Here is a 21713-nt window from a genome sequence, read left to right as displayed (position 1 = left end):
AGACCTAAGCCTCTTTTTGCCCTCTCACATGCAAGATATAGCAAGGAAGGCTGAACACTTAACACAGAGGGTTTTAGCAAGCCAGACTGAGTGCAGTTTTGAGTGATTGTATGGATAAACTTTGACCTTAAAATCTCCTAAACTGGTTAAGACTCTGAGGAAGAGTTCAATGTCCAGCTGGTTGAAACTGCTCTTTTCACTTGTACTGGACTCATTCAACTAACAAACACTTATTTCTGCAATAAATCAAAATAGTTGAACTGACTTCTTCCTTTTCATGTTTAATCCCATTCACAGGAAAAACAGAAATTCCTAGGGGTGAATTATTGCAAGGAAGGGCCTGAGGGAAATGACATTCGAAAGACAAATGTTGCCCAGATCCGGATGGCCTTCAGGTACGAGACTCTGTGCAATGAACTCAGCTTCCTGGCTGATGCCATGAGAACAGAAGATATTTCTACTCTGTCCAAGTAGTTACAAACTCAGAGAAACCAGAACATGTCCCTCCTGAGCAGGATAAAATGCAAATTGACATCAAATCATCTGTCTTTGATGCTACCAAGACATAGCTGAACAGTACAAAGGGAGTGTCTGTGGAAGGTAAACAGCATTTGCCATCACCTGTTACTTCATTATTCTCGTTGCAAACATTTTGGTTTCTACGAACATTAGGCTTTTTAAGATTGCTGTAAATACTAAATGCAAACTCAGAATCATGTACTATTTGTTTCATACTGTCTTAACTGTGCCCTGCAGTGTAGCCTGGGAAACCAGAGAGAATATCTGTAATGCATCTGTGCTGTGCACCTGAGGATCCTGCAGATGCTGACAGCACACGCCCACCTGGTTTGGTCCTGCAAGTCTCAGTACCAGTCATGGCTTTTAACACTTTTAAGTTTAACCCTTTATTCATTAGCAGTTTCTATGGGGTGCAGAATTTTGAGGCTACCCTTTTATTCTGGAAGGTGTTCTGACACAGTTTTTAACTCAATGTTTCAGCAGTTATATTGGAAAACAAGAAAAACCAACATCGGGTAATCTTGTTCAATAACTAATTAATTCCTGTTGTTCTGTAGTGTGTCAGTGAAGAACAACAAACGAATGCTTTTTAATCTAGCAAGTGGAAAACATGGTGTCAAAATCGCTATAAAACATTGTAATGAGTCTAATTATATCATGAATATTTTGCCTTGAAAGTTGAGAACACTTTTTTTATTGCTTTGTAATGGGAATATGTGGATATGCCCATTCAAATTACTTAGAAATTTATGCAGATAATTCTGGTTGCGTATAAAGAGAAATTTTTTACTTGAAAAAGGGAAGTGTTCTTATGAATCAGTGGTAGAAATGCCAGACCTGATTCTGGTCCTACTTCTGACATATTTTTACACATTTGTTTTAGTCTGTATTTTAGTCGACTACAGCTGAATGGGAAGTCAAGCTGTCTATTTATACAGAAGCCAGCCCACTTGAAATCTGTCATTTCAAATCATGGTATGTTATGTTAAACTATTTCTTTAGGAGGAAGTGGTTAGTACAATACAGCTACTGGAGTATTTATCACTTTCAATCTTCTTTGTATTTCATCATCCTTATGACACGGTACTACTCCTTCAGAGAGGATTAAAGGTAATAACATAATGGCATCTTTGTATTGTAGAAGCTGCACAGAGTTTCACACCAAAAAAGACTCGAGGCCAGGGGCAGCAGAGGGTGTGGATGCCAGTGAGTCCAGCACTGCACTACTCAATTCAAAGGCCTACAGTCACTAAGGCAGGGTCTGAACCCAGGGTTAGATCCCTGGCTCTCTTAATATCCTGCATAGGGATGCTGGGCTTCTTCAAACAGGCATTCAGCATTAATGCATAAAAAGAAAATAACTGATACTGGCCCATCAAGTCTCACCTGACCTTGAACCCTGCATGTTGTGCTCCATCAGATGTCTTGTGCCACTTGTATTTCCTAGGCCAGGCCCTTCTCCTGGAGCTTGGGCACCTACAGCCTTCCTTTCAAGAGCTCTTCAGGTCTCACTTTCCCTTGCAAATGCAGCCAAAAGTGGCAGTGGTGACACCACCAGTACCAAACAACCCATTAATGGCATAAATGTATAGAGGCATTGAAGACTCTCTCCTCAGGCTGTGGCAGTTTAAAGAGATACCTACAAGGACACTTTTTTTAATGTTCCTGCTGTCCTGAATGGAGATTGCAAGGAAATGGCACTAAAGTAGGGGAAGAAGGAATTCCTTATCACCTCCTACAGCTGTGCAGCCTTGCAAGAACCCCCCGAGAGAGAGAGCTAAACCTAAAGATGTCAGGAAGCAGCCTGGAATTAAGGCTGCTCCAAGGGAATTAAGGCACAAGAGGGAGAGTTCTGGCCATCCACTCACCATCACAGTTAGCCAGTGTCATGCAGAGGGCACTGCAGTGTTGCAGAGGTTTTTCATCCAAAACCAGGGCTGCAGGCAGGTGGTGAGAATTTGACTTTAGCTCTTTAGTGCCCCAGCCAAATATCTGCTATGTGCCAGATTTTGTATTCCTTGTACCCCTAAAAATCATGCGAGACCAAGGTATGCTGCCCAGCTGAACGAGAATAAAACTGTTCTGTGTCAGCAGCCCCTGTCAGCCTCACTGTTAGGAACTTCAGCAGCTCATAGAATGCAGTCTCAGAATTGGCGTCATTTGCTTAAGAGTCTGAAAAAGTGGTTTAAGCTGTTTAGCTGCCTCAAATGCAAGTGTCTTGTTTCCATCGGTACAACTTCCTAATAAACTGTTACCATAACATAACACTGTTTGTGATAAACATCTGCATCCAGGCTAAGTAAGCAACGTGCTTGGTATGAAGAATTTCAATTGTAAGTATTTCCATCTGATAAACCTTGCTTTACTTGGGTTGTTTCACCTGAAGGTCGCTATTAGTGCTGCTTTTGTTGTCACTTACATTTCTTATTTAGTTTCCTTAAAATTATACCGAATTTGTGTATGTTTAGTACCTTTTCAGCTTTCCTTACCTCAGGTTCTAATAGATCTGTAGCTGTTATTGAAAAAAAAAGAAAACTGGATTTGAATATTCAGTGAATGGACAGTAATTGGGATTCTAACAATAGCCACAGTAACACATAAGTGGTCATGACTACAAGTTCTGCTTTCTGTGCTTTCTTGTGTGCTGCTTTTAAGGGGAAATTGGGCTTATAGTATTATATTTGGGGAAATATTAACAGACATCCTTTCAAGCTTCCACTACTACATTTCTCCTGGTCATCCTTTAATTAGACAAATGTTACTGAATCCCAAGCTCAGTTCTTAAGCTTTGCCTTGTTTTCTTCTTTTTAAGTTGCACTTTTGTGCTCATGTGAGGCTGTTCAGAGCAGCCTTGTGGGCTCAGGCTGTGGCTGGAATGAAGAAGTAGATCCAGCATGAGTCACTGCTGTACACAGGGACACCAGTGCAGGACAGGGCAGTGGCTGATCCCCCCAGCTGCGCTGAGGTCAAACCTGGTTAGAACACAGCTGGTTTGACTCAGGGCTTGGAAGAACATCACTGCAGGTGGCTATTGGGTAAGCACTGCTGCAGCATGGAAGAATATTCTACTTTCTCTTGGCTTCATTAGGAGACAGGTTCAAATGTTATTCAAGCCTTCCTTAAATCTGTTGGTTAAAAAGCATTTTATACTTTCAATGTGAAATGATTAATTATGGCTATTTGATGTTTACAACCCATCTACCTGAACAATTTCTGTTCTGTTACTTTAGCAAACTTAAGGCATTTGCTCTGCTACTGGAGAATATGGGTTTTTTTCACAGCCCAGAGCCACCTTACTGTCTCCTATCATTGTTCTTTATGTGTGGCTAAACCTTTCTGTTCTCTTTGCCTAGTTAAAATCCAAGTCTGAAAAAGTGTCTGTAGAAACTGCTTTTTCTTTCTGTGCCTGGGTTACATGATGTTTATCTTTTGCCTCTTGTGGAAGCATTAAACATTACATTAATAAATGAACTGTAAAAGAATATGGTTACCAGTTTTGTGTGTACCTCTCAAAAAAATTGTACCTCCTCCAAGTCTCCGCATTTAAGTAGAACTAAAACCCCGTGCAATTAAACTGACTAAACCTAAATAAAGCACAAAAACTGAAAAAAAACCCCAGTGGAGATAGAGAAGACAGTAAGCACTATTTAGGAGAAGGGCTAAAGGCTTATCTGGCTTAAACCAACTGAGTGTCAATGAAAACAAACCATTCCGACCTGGCCTCAAGTTCTGAAAGTGAAATTGCACTGCTGTCCCCACCATCGCTTGGTGCCCACCCTGCTTCCCTGCTCTTCCAAGTTGGGCACCAGGGCAGAGCATGCAGCAGCTCCTCCTGATTGTGGAGCCTCATCTGGATATTGAGCTGAGAGTCAAGACACCCAGCCTGGGAGCAGGAAAGCAGTCCTGACACTCAGGGCAGAGCAGTTTAAGTTGTACTGTGATTCCATGAGCATGCACAGCAGCTTTATCTGACAAAACCCAACCAAGAAGCCAACAAGTGACAGATTTAAATAAATAGTATCGACACAGACATCCTGCTACAGTCACCATGACTTTTGAGGAAAAGCTTAACACAAAATACTTCAGTAAGAAAGGAAGTCAAGATTTTTAGATGAAGATTAAATCATCATCTCTTTCAGTACACAAACTCTTTATTTCTGTACACGAGCAGCACTGGTGAAGCACAAGAGTACAGGTTCATCTGTAACTGAGGAATGTGCCTTTCTCCCCCACACCCCTGAAAGCACTAAACACCACTGTTAAACAGCACAGAGAACAGTCCATATAATAGCAAGACACCAACACCACTAATTCATTCATCATTGACCATGACTAACAGGGACTGTCTCACATAAAAAGTCATTTTTGAAGATCTATTAAAATGGGTCAGAACCACATCAGCATGGAAGCACAGACTCTTGTACCAAACTCCTACCTTCTTACACATGCAAATTTCCGAAGTGCAGGTTTCCCACTACTTTTAAGCTTACTTTGTGGAAACACCTTGCATTTTTAAATAGCACTTTGAACCAAAGAAGAGTGCTTATTTAATCATGTATTGGATCATATTCTTCATTCCAGGAGACACTGTGCAAAGTTCTATCCAAGTTCACAAAACTGGTAATTCCTTTTAATATAAACCTACAAACCCCATGCCCAGCGTTTACTATTTGAGTTTTGACGGGTTAGTGAGGTAAGTAAAGATCTGCTAATGAACATCTTGGCAGCTGTGTTGTCCCATCCCTCATAGATGTAACGTTGCTGGCTCACAGCAGAACGTTACCTGGTGATCGCACACTGCAGTCACTGGAAAAGCACACAGCCCCATCCCACCTAATTCCAGTGACACATCCCAGCAGGAAAGGTCTCAGTCCTTAAAGAGTATTGCTGTATGATAAATTCTAGGCCTTGGAATCAAACATCTGAAGAAAGGACAGTTAACAAAAATTCAGTTTTGAAATGACTCATGTTCAAGACACTCAAAAAGCAGAGTTCTGTTCACACACTCAAAACAGGTGAGGATAACATCTTTGGCAAGTTAACTTCAAGGATGATTTAACAACAGAAAACCAAAGAAAATACTTAATTACTGTCACATTACTTCCATTACAGAGTGTGTGTGAATACAAAATTAAAGCATTATGTATATGCAGTGTAAGGATTAAGGCCAGCCAGGTTAACATACAGCTCCTACTTATATCAAACATCCTTAGGGCTTCCTGAGGGGGCTGTTCTTCCAGGATTCAGCTGGATGCAAATCACAAAGAACCACAGCCAAGATGTTCCTTCCAAAAATAATGGATTTGGCACATCCAGCTCTACAGGGGTGGGATTGAACAGCTCAGTTCAAACCCATACACAGAGATCTCAGCGGTTGTCCTGGTTTCCAGAACTGGAAAGAGTATGGATTAGAAAACCTTTCTAATTAGTTATAGAATTTTCTTTAAAGGAAAGAAAAGGAAGTTAAATACACCATTTCCCATGAAAAAAAAGAACCATGCCCATTACACTGATATGGGGCTCAAACTTGAAACCTAGTAAATACAAAGGTTTGCTAATTGCTCTGGTACATCTACCTCCTGCTGTGCCTGTCAACTGGTCATTTTATCCATTCTAATTTCCTGATCTGTTAATGAATTCCTCTCCCCTTTCTCCCTTGGTTTCCAAAGAGCCAAACAGATAAGCCAAGTAACTAGACAGAGGAAACAGTTACATTAATGACATATTTAAATTCTTATTTAAAAATAGGAAAAATTAAGAAAAAATATTCCAAACCTTAGCATTCTTAAACTTTAAAATACCATCACAAATGTGATGAAGTAACTTGGGGGAAAAAGTGTATCACACTTCTCTGAATATAAAAATCCTTTCCCTGAACAAACCTGCTCCTCAATACTGACCTTTTAAGAATTAGAGTTGTTTAATTTTTCCTATCACTGCAGAAGGTTCCAATTTATTTGTGTACCTAGAAGAGGTCAAATCAGAGCCAGGGTTTTTTTTTTTTTGCAGAGCTGCATTAAGATACCTTGTTGATACCACACTTTAAGAGAGCTCTGACTCACAGTGCCACACTTTTAACCACACCACCTCTACAGTGCAATTGTATTTGGATCAAAACTCAGTTTTCAGACTTCTGTAGTACTAAAGCCAAGAAATTCCTTCAACTTAAAAGAACTCTGACATTTCTTCCAAAGTAACTTTATTGCACAATTCATACACAAAGTTTAATATAGTGGAATGTTCTTAGCTATTAATATGATCTCTAATGTTTAAATTACAATTTCACATTAACCTGTAAGAAATGTTCACTTAACACAAGAAAGTTAATTTGTTCTAATGCCCCCCGCCAACAGCTGTTTGCAGTAATTCACATTTTCAAGGTCTAGCTTCTGCAACTCATTGACATGTCCATGCCAATGAATTCCTTTTCCAAAATTGTTTGCTAAACATTGCACTTCAGATTAATACCAACCAGTACCAAATTACTACTTTTTCAGTGTTAATGTATCTATTTCTCCATATAACATACAGTACATATATTTTACAAGGCACACATTACAGTATCTACATCACAGCAGTGTGAATTACAGCAACTTAATTTAAAAAAGCTGTACAGAATACAAAGTTTACTTTTTCACTATTTAAATAATTTTTGCATTAGTTTATATTGTAATTGTCATTATGCTGCAATTAACAATCTGTTTGCATCATTATAAAAGTACATTTTAAGAAGTTCATGTAAGTTCTCAGCAGAAAGTCAACTTATAAAATCTCAGTTCAGAAGTATAATTCCTGAAGTACTTGAAAAATAAAGTTAGCTTGAAGCTTCCATTTAGATGTTCTTTCTGTTCCAGTGATATAAAAAGTTTAAAAAATTCAAAGGTTATTTGAAAGTTCTGAACATGGACTAATGCAAGCTCAAAAAGCAAAAAGAAACCGAACTGGTGCATGATTAGGAATATTTGCATGTTTTAGTGGAAAATCCTGGGCCAGCAACAATTTTCAGCCCAAACAATAACCTCCTTTATGCAACCAAACACTCCATACATTTACTGAGGAATATCTCATTGCTATCAATGGCTTAAGAAAGAGGGGGGGAAAAAAAAAAAAAAAAGACTTCTAAGCTATATACACTCCTAAAAGGATTTTTCCATAGTTAAATACAGATTTACACACTAAGCCATACTGGCTCTCAAATGACAGACACATGAAGAGTACGTTGCTTCTCTCTCTGAAAACCCATGATAAATTTGACAACGGTGTCACAAGCCAAGCTCAAATGGGTGCCATATGCTGTGCACATTCTTTAACAAATTGATGTATGATACAGAAATTTTCAAGATCTAATTATATTATTTGGTAGCCAATTAAGAAAAATAACCTAAATATGCATATCTACATGTGCACATGCCTTTTAGTTCAGAACCTGTCTGTGACAAAAGGACTTAAGCCTTATGGCATCATGGAATTTTAACAGGTATGGTAAGGAAAAATGCAGCCTTACAGTAAGCAAGATTTATGCTGATATTCCCTCAAATGCTACACTTGAATATTTTAACTTGATGTTACTGAGTGAGAAAAAGTAGTGTTTGTTTATATATATATATATATATATATATATATATATAAAAATTAATTCTCTACAGTAGCCATTCATTTCCATAACACTATTTATGCACGAGAGGCTTAAGATGGGTTTCCTGAATACTAACAATTTTAGACTGTCTAAACTCAGCTCTTTAAAGATTTTATTCTGCTAGCCACAAAATATTGTTGCACTCCAGCTGTGATACCTCTTATCCCAAGCTGTCACATGCATATCTTGCTGCGAGCAACATTATTGTTGAAGAAGTTTCTCTCTGCTACATAAAAGCATATTGCACTTGTAGATATAAAGTAGAGCACCCTTACTTAGATTATCACTTGTAACTCTTCATATACCTTTTAACTCTGATCTCATCACTTCCAAAACTCAAGAGGAACAGATAAAACCACAGCATCAGACTAAACTACACCTTAAGTGCTAATTCAAATAAAGGCATTCTCTTCAGATACACCCCATGTTTAGAAATAATTTTAGCTGTTCTTTATCAAAAACTACCAAGAAGCTGATTTACTGCTTTTAGGATTGTGTACGAAACTGTTTAATGTTTCCCAGCTAATAAGACTACGCTAAATATCATATTTTAAAAAATATTCTAAGAGATAAGTCTTGTTAGAAGAATAAGGGGAAGTGCACAAGTACATTTACAGACCTGCCTACACTCTCCAAAACAGATTTAAAATAATTAATACTAAAAGTCATAACAGATCAGATTAAGTATCTGTAAACACTAAGAGCAGCAATAACTTCCTACTGAACAACAGGCAGTGGGACATCTTCAAGTTTCAATAGCAAAATTTCAAATTAATAACCACTAGTGCTAACTCATCATCTTTAATCACATTAGTTGTGAATAAGGGACTGCTTTTAAGGGTAGGAACTGTGAGGTCAAGCCATCTGCCATGGTTCATCTCTGTTGCAGTACACTGTGATGCTCAAACAGCAGTTTGCAGTTGCAGTTGTGCTGTTATAAATTGCTTCATCGAGTAGTTGAACTGTTAATATCAAACGCTGTTGTTGAAGTAAACTTTGTTAATGATCCAAGAGTTTGCTGAAAGAACAGTTTAATAACGAAAACTGCACACACAGAGACTTGCTCAGATACCCTGTGCTTTAGAAGAGCAGTGCAGACTCACGGCAGCCAAGAGGAGAAGGAAAGGACAGACTGTGGAAGAACGGCAAGGAGAGGTAAAACCAGACTGTCGGGAAAACCAAAGCTTCAAGTGGTTCTGCCATGATCAGCCTGGTGGGCAGGGTCAGGGTCTGTGGGGCTGCCCCGCCTCATCCACCATGTTAAGGATGTAAGTGGCAATGTCATCTTCTGTGGGGGCCTCTGACACCACCCAGGAATCTCCTGCCCCAGTCACCTGCCGGCGGCACACAGGACAGTTTCTGTGGCGGTCACTCCTGTTAGGAAGGCACAGAAATGAGTCGTTTTCACTGATGGTCTCTTGCTGGCCAGAAAATGCCAAAAGAGCCCCCAAACAAACAAAACCCAACTCACTGACAACTTCAAGAATGATCACAACTGGATCAGACCACCAATCTATTTTGTTTGTTTAAAAACATCTTTCTTTGTGAGGAAGACTTCTGAATGGAGCTCCATTCTTTGAGTGAGAATCTGGAATCCTGTTCCTCCTAATCATTTGCTCAGTTCAGACAGTATGCACTAGCTACCTGGCCAGAAAGTTTAAATGGAAATTCACTATCTAAATTAATTCTTCCAATCTTCAGGAATTCAGCTGAGATCCTTAGAAACCAGTCTCCATAGGCTTCCTAGATAAAGAGAAGAAGGAGCCCTTTTCCTGAGTCATACAGCCCACTGAAGTTTAGAACTGGTCCCTCAGAGTCCCATCCCTCTCCACCATCTTGGGGATCCCAAATAATTATGTTTGAGCTGGGAGCCTCTGTTATGCCTAAATTAAGAGGAGATGAACCTTAAAAATTACAGACAAAAAAAAAAAGCATGGTGTAACTGGAACTTTGTGAGTTCAGCTGATTCATCAGCCAAAGCAGCATATAATCCATTCTCCACCACAGTCACTAAACTAAGGCCTGTCTTGCCAACAGATGTCAAGATACTTTCCCAGAAGAGAGAAATTACTCATAATATTCTAAGATCCAGTGATTTTTTTACTATGGTTTTTCCTTGTGGAAGCCCAGTGTTTGTTACAAGAGCAACTTCCTCTGTAAGTCTTTCAAAAAGCCACAAAACAAATTCTTGCACACAAATTATGTGTAAAACCATTTGCATTAACTAGCCAAAATAAAGCCTTTAACAGAGCAGGTCTGTGTCCCCTAATGCCAGACTGCCAGGACACTTTCCTAATCCTTGTAGGCCTGTATGGTCAGACAAGAACTATGCTCCTCCACAAAGCAATTTTTCTCTCCCACTTTTCCAACAACTTGTGTATCAGAGATGCAGAAGCTGAAAAGGTGTTCAGTTTGCTGTGAAGCTGAACATTGCAAGGTACATGTTACACATAAATTTGAAGGTGCTGCCATTGAGAAGAAATATCTTTCTGGAAGAGTCTGATATATTTAAATCAGTAAATTGTATGCTATTTATTTGAAGTGAAAGCACAACATATGGAAAAAATTCCCTCTGCTAGTTATTTCCCAAGTAAGTGACAGTCCAACCTGCCTTCATATTTGCATAGTCTTAACAAGCCTTAAATGAGATTTTGTGAAGCAAAACATGCCAGCATCTGCATGTACCATCTTCTCGAGTTTTTGAGCAAGACTAAAATTTAATTAATTTTAGAAGAATAAAAAGATGTAAGAAATTACAAAACAAATGCTGAAGAGCTCTTTTACATCTCTTTTTTTACAAAACTTCCTGCTTTCCTTTTGCTGCAGTCTGATTTTACTCAGGCTTGTTATGTATCATATGTACATTAGCTTGGAAATATCTTCAGGCATTAAATTATATGGCAGTCATGGAATCTGTCAAACCAAACTGTCAGATAACCTCTGCATACTATAAAATAATGAATATCCTTTAGTCTGTATTACCATTTATCAATGCATTTCTGGCAGAAACTGTGAGCACACGGCAGGATTAGATCAGCACGCCCATCCATGCAGATGCAACATTCCTCTTCATCTGTCAGCTGTTTAACCCTGCAGAAAAGAAGACACTGTTTTCTTCCAGATGTTTGATAGTTATGCCCCAGTAACTACACCAGTTACTACATTTTTCATAATAATTAGTGATGGCCAGAAAGAAACACCTGTGCTTTTAACCTGTGAATGAATCTTATGGCATCCCATCCTATGTCAGCAGTATGTGAACTAAACTAAGCCAGAACGGGCATTTATTTTTTGTGTCAGGTGCTTTTGGTGTTGCACAGGGTTCTGTAAATCCCTTTTCATATCAACAAGGAAGTGAGAGGGGTTGTAACTGCTTCATATCCCATGACTGGGCAAAAGAACAGAAACACTGTTTACATTAAAGGCAGGAGAAGAACCTGCCTTCCCGTCACTGAATGTCAGGCTGAACTAGTTCACAATGAACTTTGCCAAATTTCTGTGTGCTGGTTTATATCCTAGACAAAAACATGCATGGCAAGAGGATCACCACCAGAATGCATGTTCACTCATTTCACGTGGCATCAAAATGCCAGGAGCTGAACTGCTCATTAGATTGAAAAGGCTGATTTTAGCTTGCAATACGCTCCACATAATTGCTCATCAAATGAGGACTCTCAAGCTGTTACCACAGCTTTTCCAGTTAAACTCCCAGGTGTTCCTGTTGGTGGGGAAGTTTAAAAATTATCTCACTACCCAAGACAGACACTGACATTTTGTATCTTTTTCCCAAATAAGAGATATCTGTATCTAATGTTCTTAGCAGTAGTATCTCAAATACTTGCACCATCAAGACTTCTCAAGTGTGAAAAGGTGCACAGAGCCCTCAGCTTTCACTGGCCTAACCAGACATGTAAAGTTCTCAATTTTATAGTCACAGCTCACTTCCAAAACAACCAAGGAAGTGTTCAGAAATACTTGGGTTTCCAAAAATCCTGATTTGAGGATCCCTGTTCTGACTTGAGGAACAGAGATAGCATTCTAGAAAAAATGGCATTTCAGGAGAGTCAGTCCACCTTATGACTACTGACCAGACCATTTTAGCTTAGGCATCTAAGGGAGCTTGTCAAACACAGAGTATTTTTTAACTGTACAGATTAGGAGGCTACTGGACAGCAGTCAACATGCCTTTGTTTTATTTTTCAGTCGGTCCTTGGGGTTTCCTTTTCAATTTGCTTTTGGAGAAGTTACTTTAAAATGACAGATTTTTTTTTATAGATGGTAATTGGCATACAATGAGGACAACAGTTTCCAAGAAGCCTATCTTTTGTGTAGCTCATCATGTTCTTTAGACCTGTTCCCTTTCATTTTCCTCCCCCATGCAATTCTGAGAACTAACCTCTAAAAGCACTTGAATTTTTGAGATTTGCTGGTGTCTATACAAGCAATCATACAAGGCCAATTTATATAGTTAGTGCTAAGTAAGCTTTAGTCACAGGACTAAGTTCCTGAAGAAACAGTAAAAGAGTGTCAGACTAAGGAAATGCTTGTCCCTTCATTATCAGAAAGCATAAATCACTCAGGCATATTTTGAATGCTCTGAATAGGAAGTGGATGTTGTAGAGAAATCATGGAAATAGTTCAGGAGTAGTGAAAAAAGGTCAGAAGAATTTAACAGATAACACTCACTATTTTTAGATAGTGAGGGCTAACTTTCCAGAGCTGAAAAATGTCTAAAGGTGAGAACAATTTAGGCAAATGGGTGATTATCAGAGAAAAATAAACAGAAGATTTCATTGGTGTAGAATACTTGAAGGTGCTTCAGCCTGTATTTCCCTTAGCAACTTGTGAAACTTGGCTAAGACACAAGCTCATCATACTAGCAAAGTATACTCTTTTTATTTGTGATTAATACTGCCTCAAATGATGAAATTTACAAACATGAAGGGTGCTCACCTGCCTTGTCTCCAAGACTGAAAACTGAAAAAGAAACTCACATAGGAAACCTTTTATCTTCCTCACTGACTTTAGCAATATACAAAGTTGTTTTGCCTGAGTATCTTTGTTTGGCTTGTTTGTTTGAAGCAAAAGACCATTTCCAGAAAAACATGTGTTCTGGTATAACCTTGGGAAAGCAATTTTCCTGTTCTTTCTCAAACATGTTCCCAATTTCCAGGAAATTAATTGAATTTAATGAAAATAATACCTTCTGCAATCCACTGACTTAGAAAAACCTGTGGGCTCTGTGGAGTGACAACACAGCTGACCCCTTTCTCATTTCAAGAGCTGAAGTGTGACACTCACCCTGCTTTATTAAAATACCTGTCTGCCAGCTCTTCGCTGGTTAACACAGAGAACTCTACCATTTGCTACCTTTTTTTGTAAAACCTAGCTCTACCTCACTTAAAACTGAGTTAGAACCCTGAATTTATTCAGGAAGTGAAAAGTAAGGAATTACTGGTAGCAGCAACACTTCCACACAGGGAAAAGCTGTTATATTCAGTTTGAACTGAAGTTATTGCAGGTGTTGACCTCAGACTTTTGTTTTTCCTCTGGTTAACAAAGCAGAATGTCAACATGAGTGAGACAGTTCCCATTTTTCCAGTCTTACAAGTTAAATTATTACCATAACTGATGAGTTTCTAGTGGCAACAGATGGGAACTTTCACATGCCAAAATGTAAGAGGAAGAGAAAGTTTAAGTGGAACAATAACAGAATCCGCTTAAACAAACACTGTCAAACCCCCTGAATTTGTAGCTGCAGCTGATTCCGTTTCCTCCCGTTTCCTTATTCAGGAGATTCAACATATACCAGGTTTACATTAGAACTGATCTCTAAAAGGGTTGTTCTGAAGCTAAGGTATGGTAGCACCGTATTTCAGAATTTCACCCAAGTGCACTGCAGCTCCCTTGGTGCAAGGGAAGGTGTCTGTTCATGTTTGTGATGGAACAAAGCCTGCAGCTGCCACGAACGAGCAGTTCTGATCAGCAGGTACTTGTGGTTCAGGTTTTAAGCACAACTCTCTAAATGCTTATGTTGCAATTGGGGTCAGAAGGTAAAATATATCAGAATACCTTCCCATCCACAAGCTGGCCTGACACGATGACAGAGACATCAAACTCTCAGCAGCTTCTTCAGAAGTATCACTCTGTGCAAGAACTCCTGCTGCTTGACTGGTGATGTCTTTATAAAGTTGAGTGAACTGATATAAGTTCAAGATTCTGGAAGCTTCCACGATGCCACTTGTTTTATTTATCTTAAGATATAAGAATTGTTTACAATTACTTATCAGATTTCAACCTGGCATTGCTCAAAATGTTTTTAAAGCACTGAAGTTCTCATGTAGGGCAGTAGTCTCCCTCCTAAGTGCCCATCACCCCGCTAGCAAGCTGCAGTCTGCCTCAGCAAGAGTCAGGACTGCACACAGCTGCTACAGCATGAGGAACACCACAGGCAGCACCAAATTCTAGGGCAAGGCAATTGCCATCACTACTCGAATGGATTAAAGTTTGAGTAGGGACCTAATGCCCAAAAAACTGGGCTAAACTTACAACCAAGCACAGGATCATCAGTTATTTGATATTTGAACTTAAAACCGCCTACAGAGATGGCTGCCCTGATGAAAACTAGGAGTAAACAGGAAACTACAAACTCTTGGTTTCAAACAAAGTTTGAGGGTTAGCTTGTTTCACCACATGTTAAGACTGCTCAGTGGATTCAGGACCATTAAAGGACTTTACCTGATAGGATACAGAGGGGAAGATCTCCTCAACAGATGGAGCGAATTTCATACGTTTTTGTCATGGTCTCCCAAATAAGTTACAACATTGAACTTTTAGATTGGTTTTCTAAGGAATCAGACTATGTAAAGGCACACGAGCTCAGTTAATAATGCCTGGAAGAGCTGATTAATTTCTACTACTATCAAACTCTACAGTTCCCAGTTTGTTGTACCATTGGATTACTTGACCTCACAAATCACCTGCATTTTGTAACTAAAGGGCTGAAAGTGCTCCACTGGAAGGTATCACTCCTGTAAGCTTAGTTATAAAAATGGTTAACACGCTGTTGGCAGAAACTTAGAATTTAGACTTAATTTATCTCCAACAGCATCTTTGAATACATCATCTGTATCAAAATACATGTAGAAGGTGTTGGATTTTACAAGTCCTCAGATCTTTGCATACAAACTGCCCATCAAATTAAAATGTTCACACTTACTTTGGTACATATTATCCTAACGATCACCTTCCAGAAAGCAGAAGAATCAGACCCAGGTTGCACTTCAAATAACAGATGTTTGTCTTGTCCAGAAGCCAATTTTGCAGTACTGAAACAAAGCAACATCAGTTTAACAGCATGTGCTGGACCTGCAAAGACCAGCAGCCTCAGCCAAGTGGGATTATTTACGGTTCATTTGTCTGCTCTCTATCCTTAAAAGAGATTTTAGCAATACTGCCCAGGGGCATCAAAGTAGAGAGTAATGACCTTCTTAGCATGTCATTGAATACACAATCCACTTCCATTTAAACTGCACAGCAAACATCAGAAAATGCTGTGCAAGACTTTTGATCCAGCATCAGCAAGCAGGTGTACTTTATAAACATTTATATTCATATATGCTCTCACTGCTTATTACACTAATCACACAGTCTTGTGTCCAATCTGAAAAGATTACTTCCTCAAAAAGTATGTAGAAAAAAAAAAGCCTGTGAGTACCAACACATGCAGATGACGTGTATTTTTGTTAGTATATATTAATAATGAGGTAGTCAGGTGAACGTGTCAGGTGAATGTGTCAGGTGACCTGAGATTTGCTTTTTTAATGGAACACAGACACAACGGTCTATTCCATAAGAATCAGAACAAGCTATATTACATTCAGGCTTAAGTAAACACTGGAACAAAAGAAACCACTTGAATAACAGTATTAATTATACTGATACATGCCCAGATTCTCAGGCAAAATATCAGGTTATGTTCTTCAAAATCTATTTATGCATCTACCCAGAAGACAGCTATGTGTTCTTGAAGGTCATTCACAAAAGTATGACCCTCTCCAAGATAATTTCTAGACTGAATATAAATTCACATTTTAGTTACAGCAAACATTACAAAGCCCTTATTCAGTGTGTGTGTGTGTTTCCACTACATTTTATCACTCTCATTTTATAACGTAAATACTGGCTAAAAATGACAACACTGCTTTTTTGCTCATTTCCTTTTACTGTCATCGTACTGGTCAAACAAAAGGCAGGCTATGAAAAATGTGACAAAAAAGGAGCCTTTTGTTTGGGATTATCTAGGTCACTGGTTTGGGACAGTAAGATATATCTCATCCTTAATGAGGAGCAGCCTTGCATGTCTGCAGAGGTGGCAGGGATGGTCACAAACAGTTCTGTCTGAGGTGCCACCCTCCTCATGTAGCTCTGCTGTCCCTACCAAGCTCCTATTGCTCTCTCCTGACCAAAGTGACAGGCAGAGAGGAAGCAGCATTGCATCTTCATGTGGAAGGGAGAAGTTAAGAGACACAGGTGACACTAACAAAAAGATGATGCTTAATCACCTCTTGTGAACTTCTAAGAGAGAGCAACACTTGCTGGAAGAAGAGTATTGGAGAAAAGTGAATTTAAGGAGGAGAAAAGGCTTTGGTTTTGAAGCATAATTACAACCATTATAGAAACATCGAGAAATGAAGGAAACATTTCAAAACCATGGGTTGAGTTCTGGCTTAGCCAGCACAGAATAATATATTGCATACAAGGCCTCTGTAAAACATGAAAAAAAAGAAAGAAGCAAAGTAAGGCTTACATATCATTGAGTTCAGCTACTCTTCCCAGAAACTCTTCATAGGTTAGGAAACCACTTTCTTGAACCAAAGAGGCATGCTTTGCTACTTTTTCTGGCAACTTGTTAATTACAGTTTGTGTGTGGTTTGAAATCTGTTGACCCATGGTGAAGTTCTTCACCTCAGTTCTGTAGGGAGAAGTTCTCATTCACTTGTAGAGTCTCTGCTAAAAATATTTCAGAGAGTTACACGTGTTGGTGAGTGGCTACTCCCTTATTTTCTTTTAGCCTACAGCAATTATTCCACAAGTAACACAACCTGAACAGTCAGATCAGAAACAATGCAGAACACTTCGAAGAGCATGGAATGTGGCATTATAATCTTACTCAAAAGGTACTATTTTGCTTACAGCAATATGTTTATTAAACGGGTAATTTTTCACATAGATTCAGCTCCAACACACACATATATAAATACATCCAATGGAATGGGAAAAAAAAATCTTGACAATGGTAAGTTATGACAAACTTTGTTTATCCTAGATATTTGTGGGTGTGAATATCAGAATGTCTGCAAATAAGCACATCAATGTCTGTTTATACATAGACATTACATTAGGAATCAGCTTTCTTACATCAAACTTACATTGGCAGATCAAAAGAACTCCCACAGCATTCTGAAACTGGTAAGCCAAGGAATCCGTGTCAGTAAAAACCAATTTAGAGACTTCCCTATCTGCACAAAACACTCAGCTTTAGGATGTATTACTGAAGTGACTTGCTCAAATGTCTCCAACTCCAACTTATTTAATCTTTCCTTCACACTCAAGTATTTTTCCCCAAAAGTCTGCCTAAGGATTTACACCATGCCCTCCAAGTCTTTAAGTCTTTATCCACTTACTCCCCTTGATGCCTCTACATTTCACTTCCCCCAAAATGCCTCTTTGCAGAGTTCACTGTTTGTAAAGCAAACCACTTGTTTCATGCCCTTTTAAGATCTCTACAGATATAGGTGTGCAAGGGCAAGTGAACTGCAGAACATCCACCTAAACTAAAACACAGAGCAATCTGATAGTTACTGTGTTACAAACTCCAGAGAAGAGACATCACAGAGAAGCAGCACTTTGCCCTGCAGGTACCCGTAGCAGCACTTGGGCATAAACCCACCCAGAACAAAATTTACAGCTATTGAGATCTCACCACGGTGTAAGTAAAACACAGGACACCAAGCGAGCTCCTGTCAGAGCATACTATAGTACTATGCAATTTCACCACAGTAAGCTTCCCATTTATGGTGGGAATTGTGACCAATTTCAATTCCCAGATGCGCTCCCCCTCCAGTCACTCTTCTCCTCCCCAATAAAGCTCCAGTCGCCTCCCGGCCCGCTCTCTGGGACGCGTTTGATGAGCACACGCCCAGGCCACACACGTCAGGCACTGCCTATCAAAAGCACAACCTGTCACCCTCCAGACACCTCCTCCCGGATCTCCCACGCTAGTGCTCCCCCGAGCTTCTGAGGGAGCACCGTGCCTCCTGCGTGCCTGAAGAGCTCAGCACCCAAATCCCAGCACTGAAAAGTTTGGGGAAAAACATCTGCGAGGATGTCTGCAGAACTGGATATTAGAAAAAGGTTCTTCACCCAGAGGGTGGTTGGGCACTGAACAGGCTCCCCAGGGCAGTGGTCACAGCACCAGCCTGACACAGCTCAAGAAGCTTTTGGACAACACTCTCAGGCACATGGTGTGACTCTGGGGGTGTCCTGTGCAGGGCCAGGAGTTGGACTTAGATCCCTGTGAGTCCCTTCCAACAAAGCATTTCCTGCTACTCTATGAACTGTTCCCTGTTAGTCACCCGTCAAGACCTGACACGCCCCGCGTCACCCCCAGACCCACGAAGCGCCCCCAGCGGCGCCGACGGGCCCGGGCGCGCCCGGCCCTCCCTCCGCCGGTGCGGGCCCTCAGCGCCGGCGCGGGACGGGCCGCGCTCAGCCCGGCTGCGTCACGGCCGCCCTGCCCGCTCCCCCCGCCCGGCCCTGCCCGCACCCGCCGGCTTCCCCCCGCCCGGGCCTTCCGCTCGGCGCCGAGGGGCGGCGGGGGGCGGGTCCCACCCGCCCCGCTCACCGCATTCCCGGCACATCCCGCGGAGGAGCCGCCGCCGCCGCCCCACGGGCACCGCAGCGCCCCGGCCTCTCCCCCGCGCCGCGCAAGCGCGCGCCCGGTGGCGGCGCGCGGGGGGTGACGCAAGCGCGCGGCTCGCGCCGTTGCCGGGACACGGCGGACGCCGGGCCGGGAGCGGCGCTGGGAGCGGGACCCGAGGCGGCTCTGCCGGGCCGCTCGCAGCCCTCCTCGTCCTGCCCTCCGTCCTGGTCCCGGTTGTGAGGCCACTGCACCCAGGCCAGCCGGCGGTGGTGTGATCGCTGAGCGCAGTGGGCCCCGCCAGAACATCCATAGAATCACAGTATCAATTAGGTTGGAAAAGAGCTTTTGAGATCGTCGAGTCCAACCTATGACCGAATAGCACTGTGTGAACCAGACCATGGCACTGAGTGCCACGTCCAGGCGTTCCTTAAACACCTCCAGGGACGGAGACTCCACCACCTCCCTGGAAAGCCTGTGTCGATGTCTGATCACCCTTCTTGTGAAGAAATTTCTGCTAATGTCCAACCTGAGCCTCCCCTGGCACAGCATATATCCTTTCATCCTATCGCTGCTTTCCTGGGAGAAGAGACCTGGCTACAGTCTCCTTTCAGGCAGTTGTAGAGAGTAATAAGGTCATCCCTGAGCCTCCTTTTCTCCAGGCTAAACACCCTCAGCTCCCTCATCAGACTTGTGCTCCCGACCCTTCCCCAGTTCCACTGCCCTTCTGTGGACTCGCTCCAGCACTTCAGTGTCCTTTCTAAGGGTCCCAGAACTGGACACAGCACTCAAGGTGTGGCCTCACCAGTGCCCAGTACAGGGGGACAGTCACTGCTCTGGTCCTGTGGGCCACACTATTATCCATTCTGGCAGGCAGCAGAAGTGCTGTATAGAGTTGGTTTTTTTTAAGAAAACACTCTGTAATAGCTGGACTGATGAAAACAGGGTCACTTTTCACCCTGCTGCACCCTCAGCAGACACACACTCAGTGCTGCACTGTTCAGGGTTACCGGTGCCTTCACTCTTTCCTATGAGATCTATTAAATAGTGATCTAAATGATGCTTTATGGAATCTGAGTGCCTGGCTCAGTGGGATCATCCCAGGCCACAGCTGCTGTGCAAATCCCAGTCCGCAGGGAGGATGTGGGTGGTGGATGCGAGTGGCAAAGGTCAATGCTCACTGACCTTTTCACAAAAAAACCCCAACACCCATAAAGGACAACAAGCCATTGAGAAACAGATATCCTAGGACATCCTCTGGGTCATCCATATCCTGATGCTGCAATATTTAATTCTGCTTTTTTTTTTTTTCTTAATTTAAAGAGGAGAAAACGAGTAGTACTTCCCCTTCCTGCCTGCTTCTGTTCACACATAGACACACGTACTTCCCACGACAAAGGCATCCCTATATTCCAGACAGGGACTGGGCTGGACTGGAAACCTTGTTGTATTTCCTGCAGGCCAAGCACCCCTTTTGCCTAAGGTCAGCAAACATCTGTAGCCTCAGTGTGGGAATCTGAGTGGTGTTACCATCAAGTGACGAGTACAGACTGTGCTCCCCTGCTTATTGGGATGAGTTATTTGTCCAAGGTACTTGAGCAGCTCCGGCACATCAAGGACCTTCAGAGCTGTTGAGGTGGTCTCATTAAAAAAAACAAAAACCGCAACACTTGAGAAAATTCAGAAACGTAATGAAGAATTTCTCTTAAGTTTCTGCTACCTCTAGTTAAGGGTTTGGTGTTTGACTCTCTTGCTCTAGATACTTAAATAAGTGTTTCCTGTTTGCATTGTAGTAGTGCATCCCTTGCAATTCCATTAAACAATGAGCAGGAATGTTTTGTACTTTCCAATTCCAATGTGACTGAGTTGTGCTCACTACATAGAGACAATATCAAATACAGTACTTGTTGATTAGTACTTTGAGCTGCCTTTATTCCATACAGACCAGTGTAACAGCTCCTTCCGCCCTTGTGGTGTTGGCATAAATTGTGTAGAGGAATGGAGGGCAGATCAAACCATCTGCATTGGTCAGGTATCAGTGGGAAAGTTGGGATGAAAGCTAAGTTTTTAAGGTACATGATAAAATAAGACACTTAGAGGTTAAGGCAATATCTTATTAAAACAGATAGGATAGATTTTTTAGTAAGTAAATGCTTCAGGGGGAAAAAGCCCTTATTTAGCTCTAAAACAGAAGCAACATTATAATTATCTCTTGGCTGTAGGGAAAAGAATAGAGAAACAGGTAATTTCTAATCTCTAAAACATGGAAAAGAGAGGCAGAAGTGAGATAAAAAGAAAAATCCCAAACTACCTGGAATCGTCTACCTTTGCCTGTGTCAAGCCCATTTGCTATTCTGGCACCTTCACGACTGGTGGCTGTGGCCCTTCCTGATGGCCTTACTTGTGCTGTCTACTCCTCACAGAGCACTTCCATTCTGGATGCCAGGAGAGATACAAGGTGTTACTGTGGTGTTTTGCAAGGACAGGAGTTGCTTAACTGGGTGGGAGGGCTGTGTCTAGTGCTGTCCTCTGTTGCATGTTTTTCTGCTAAAATTCTGCTAATGGACATCTGAAATGAGCAGTTTTTAGAGCGGTACTGAATCACATGGAGCCATAAAATATTTCTGAACTATCAAA

At 41.3% G+C, this 21713-nt stretch overlaps 2 protein-coding genes across 8 annotated transcripts in view; one reads left to right on the top strand and one right to left on the bottom strand.

The window, feature by feature from the left end:
• AMPD3 (adenosine monophosphate deaminase 3) overlaps positions 1 to 4001 on the top strand; it is a 33409-nt gene extending 29408 nt beyond the window's left edge. For all 3 annotated transcript variants that reach the window (XM_082282870.1, XM_082282869.1, XM_082282871.1), the window contains exon 15: positions 298 to 4001. In XM_082282870.1, coding sequence (XP_082138996.1) covers positions 298 to 474 — 177 coding nt within the window. In that variant the 3' untranslated portion in view covers positions 475 to 4001. The remainder of the gene's footprint in view (positions 1 to 297) is intronic.
• Positions 4002 to 6628: 2627 nt separating this feature from the next.
• RNF141 (ring finger protein 141) lies at positions 6629 to 19144 on the bottom strand. Of its 5 annotated transcripts, none has more exons than XM_082284122.1 (7): positions 19062 to 19120; positions 17587 to 17676; positions 16965 to 17167; positions 15375 to 15483; positions 14228 to 14409; positions 11138 to 11245; positions 6629 to 9529 (listed from the first exon to the last, which is right to left on the bottom strand). In XM_082284122.1, the coding sequence occupies exons 3-7, from the start codon at positions 17147 to 17149 to the stop codon at positions 9379 to 9381; spliced, it is 735 nt and encodes a 244-aa protein (XP_082140248.1). In that variant the 5' UTR covers positions 17150 to 17167; positions 17587 to 17676; positions 19062 to 19120; the 3' UTR covers positions 6629 to 9378. The 5 variants fall into 5 exon arrangements, with proteins under 5 accessions (XP_082140248.1, XP_082140250.1, XP_082140247.1 ...); XM_082284124.1 differs by having other exon boundaries at positions 17587 to 17623; XM_082284121.1 differs by lacking the exon at positions 17587 to 17676 and having other exon boundaries at positions 19062 to 19144.
• Positions 19145 to 21713: the final 2569 nt, after the last annotated feature.

The sequence above is a fragment of the Coloeus monedula genome (genome assembly GCF_965178545.1).
Source record: "Coloeus monedula genome assembly, chromosome: 6".
NCBI classification, from domain to species: Eukaryota; Metazoa; Chordata; class Aves; order Passeriformes; family Corvidae; genus Coloeus; species Coloeus monedula.
The sequence above is the reverse complement of the archived record's forward strand: the minus strand, read 5'-3'. Positions and strand labels throughout refer to the sequence as shown.

Bases quoted from the DNA above. Each gene is read 5' to 3' on its own strand.
- RNF141 (XM_082284121.1), bottom strand. From the start codon at position 17,149: ATGAGAACTTCTCCCTACAGAACTGAGGTGAAGAACTTCACCATGGGT. The intron at 14,410-15,374 runs GTAAGTGTGAAC...TTATATCTTAAG, and splicing joins TTAGGATAATATGTACCAAA to ATAAATAAAACAAGTGGCAT. The intron at 11,246-14,227 runs GTATTCTGATAT...TCTTTTCTGCAG, and splicing joins GCCAGCTTGTGGATGGGAAG to GGTTAAACAGCTGACAGATG.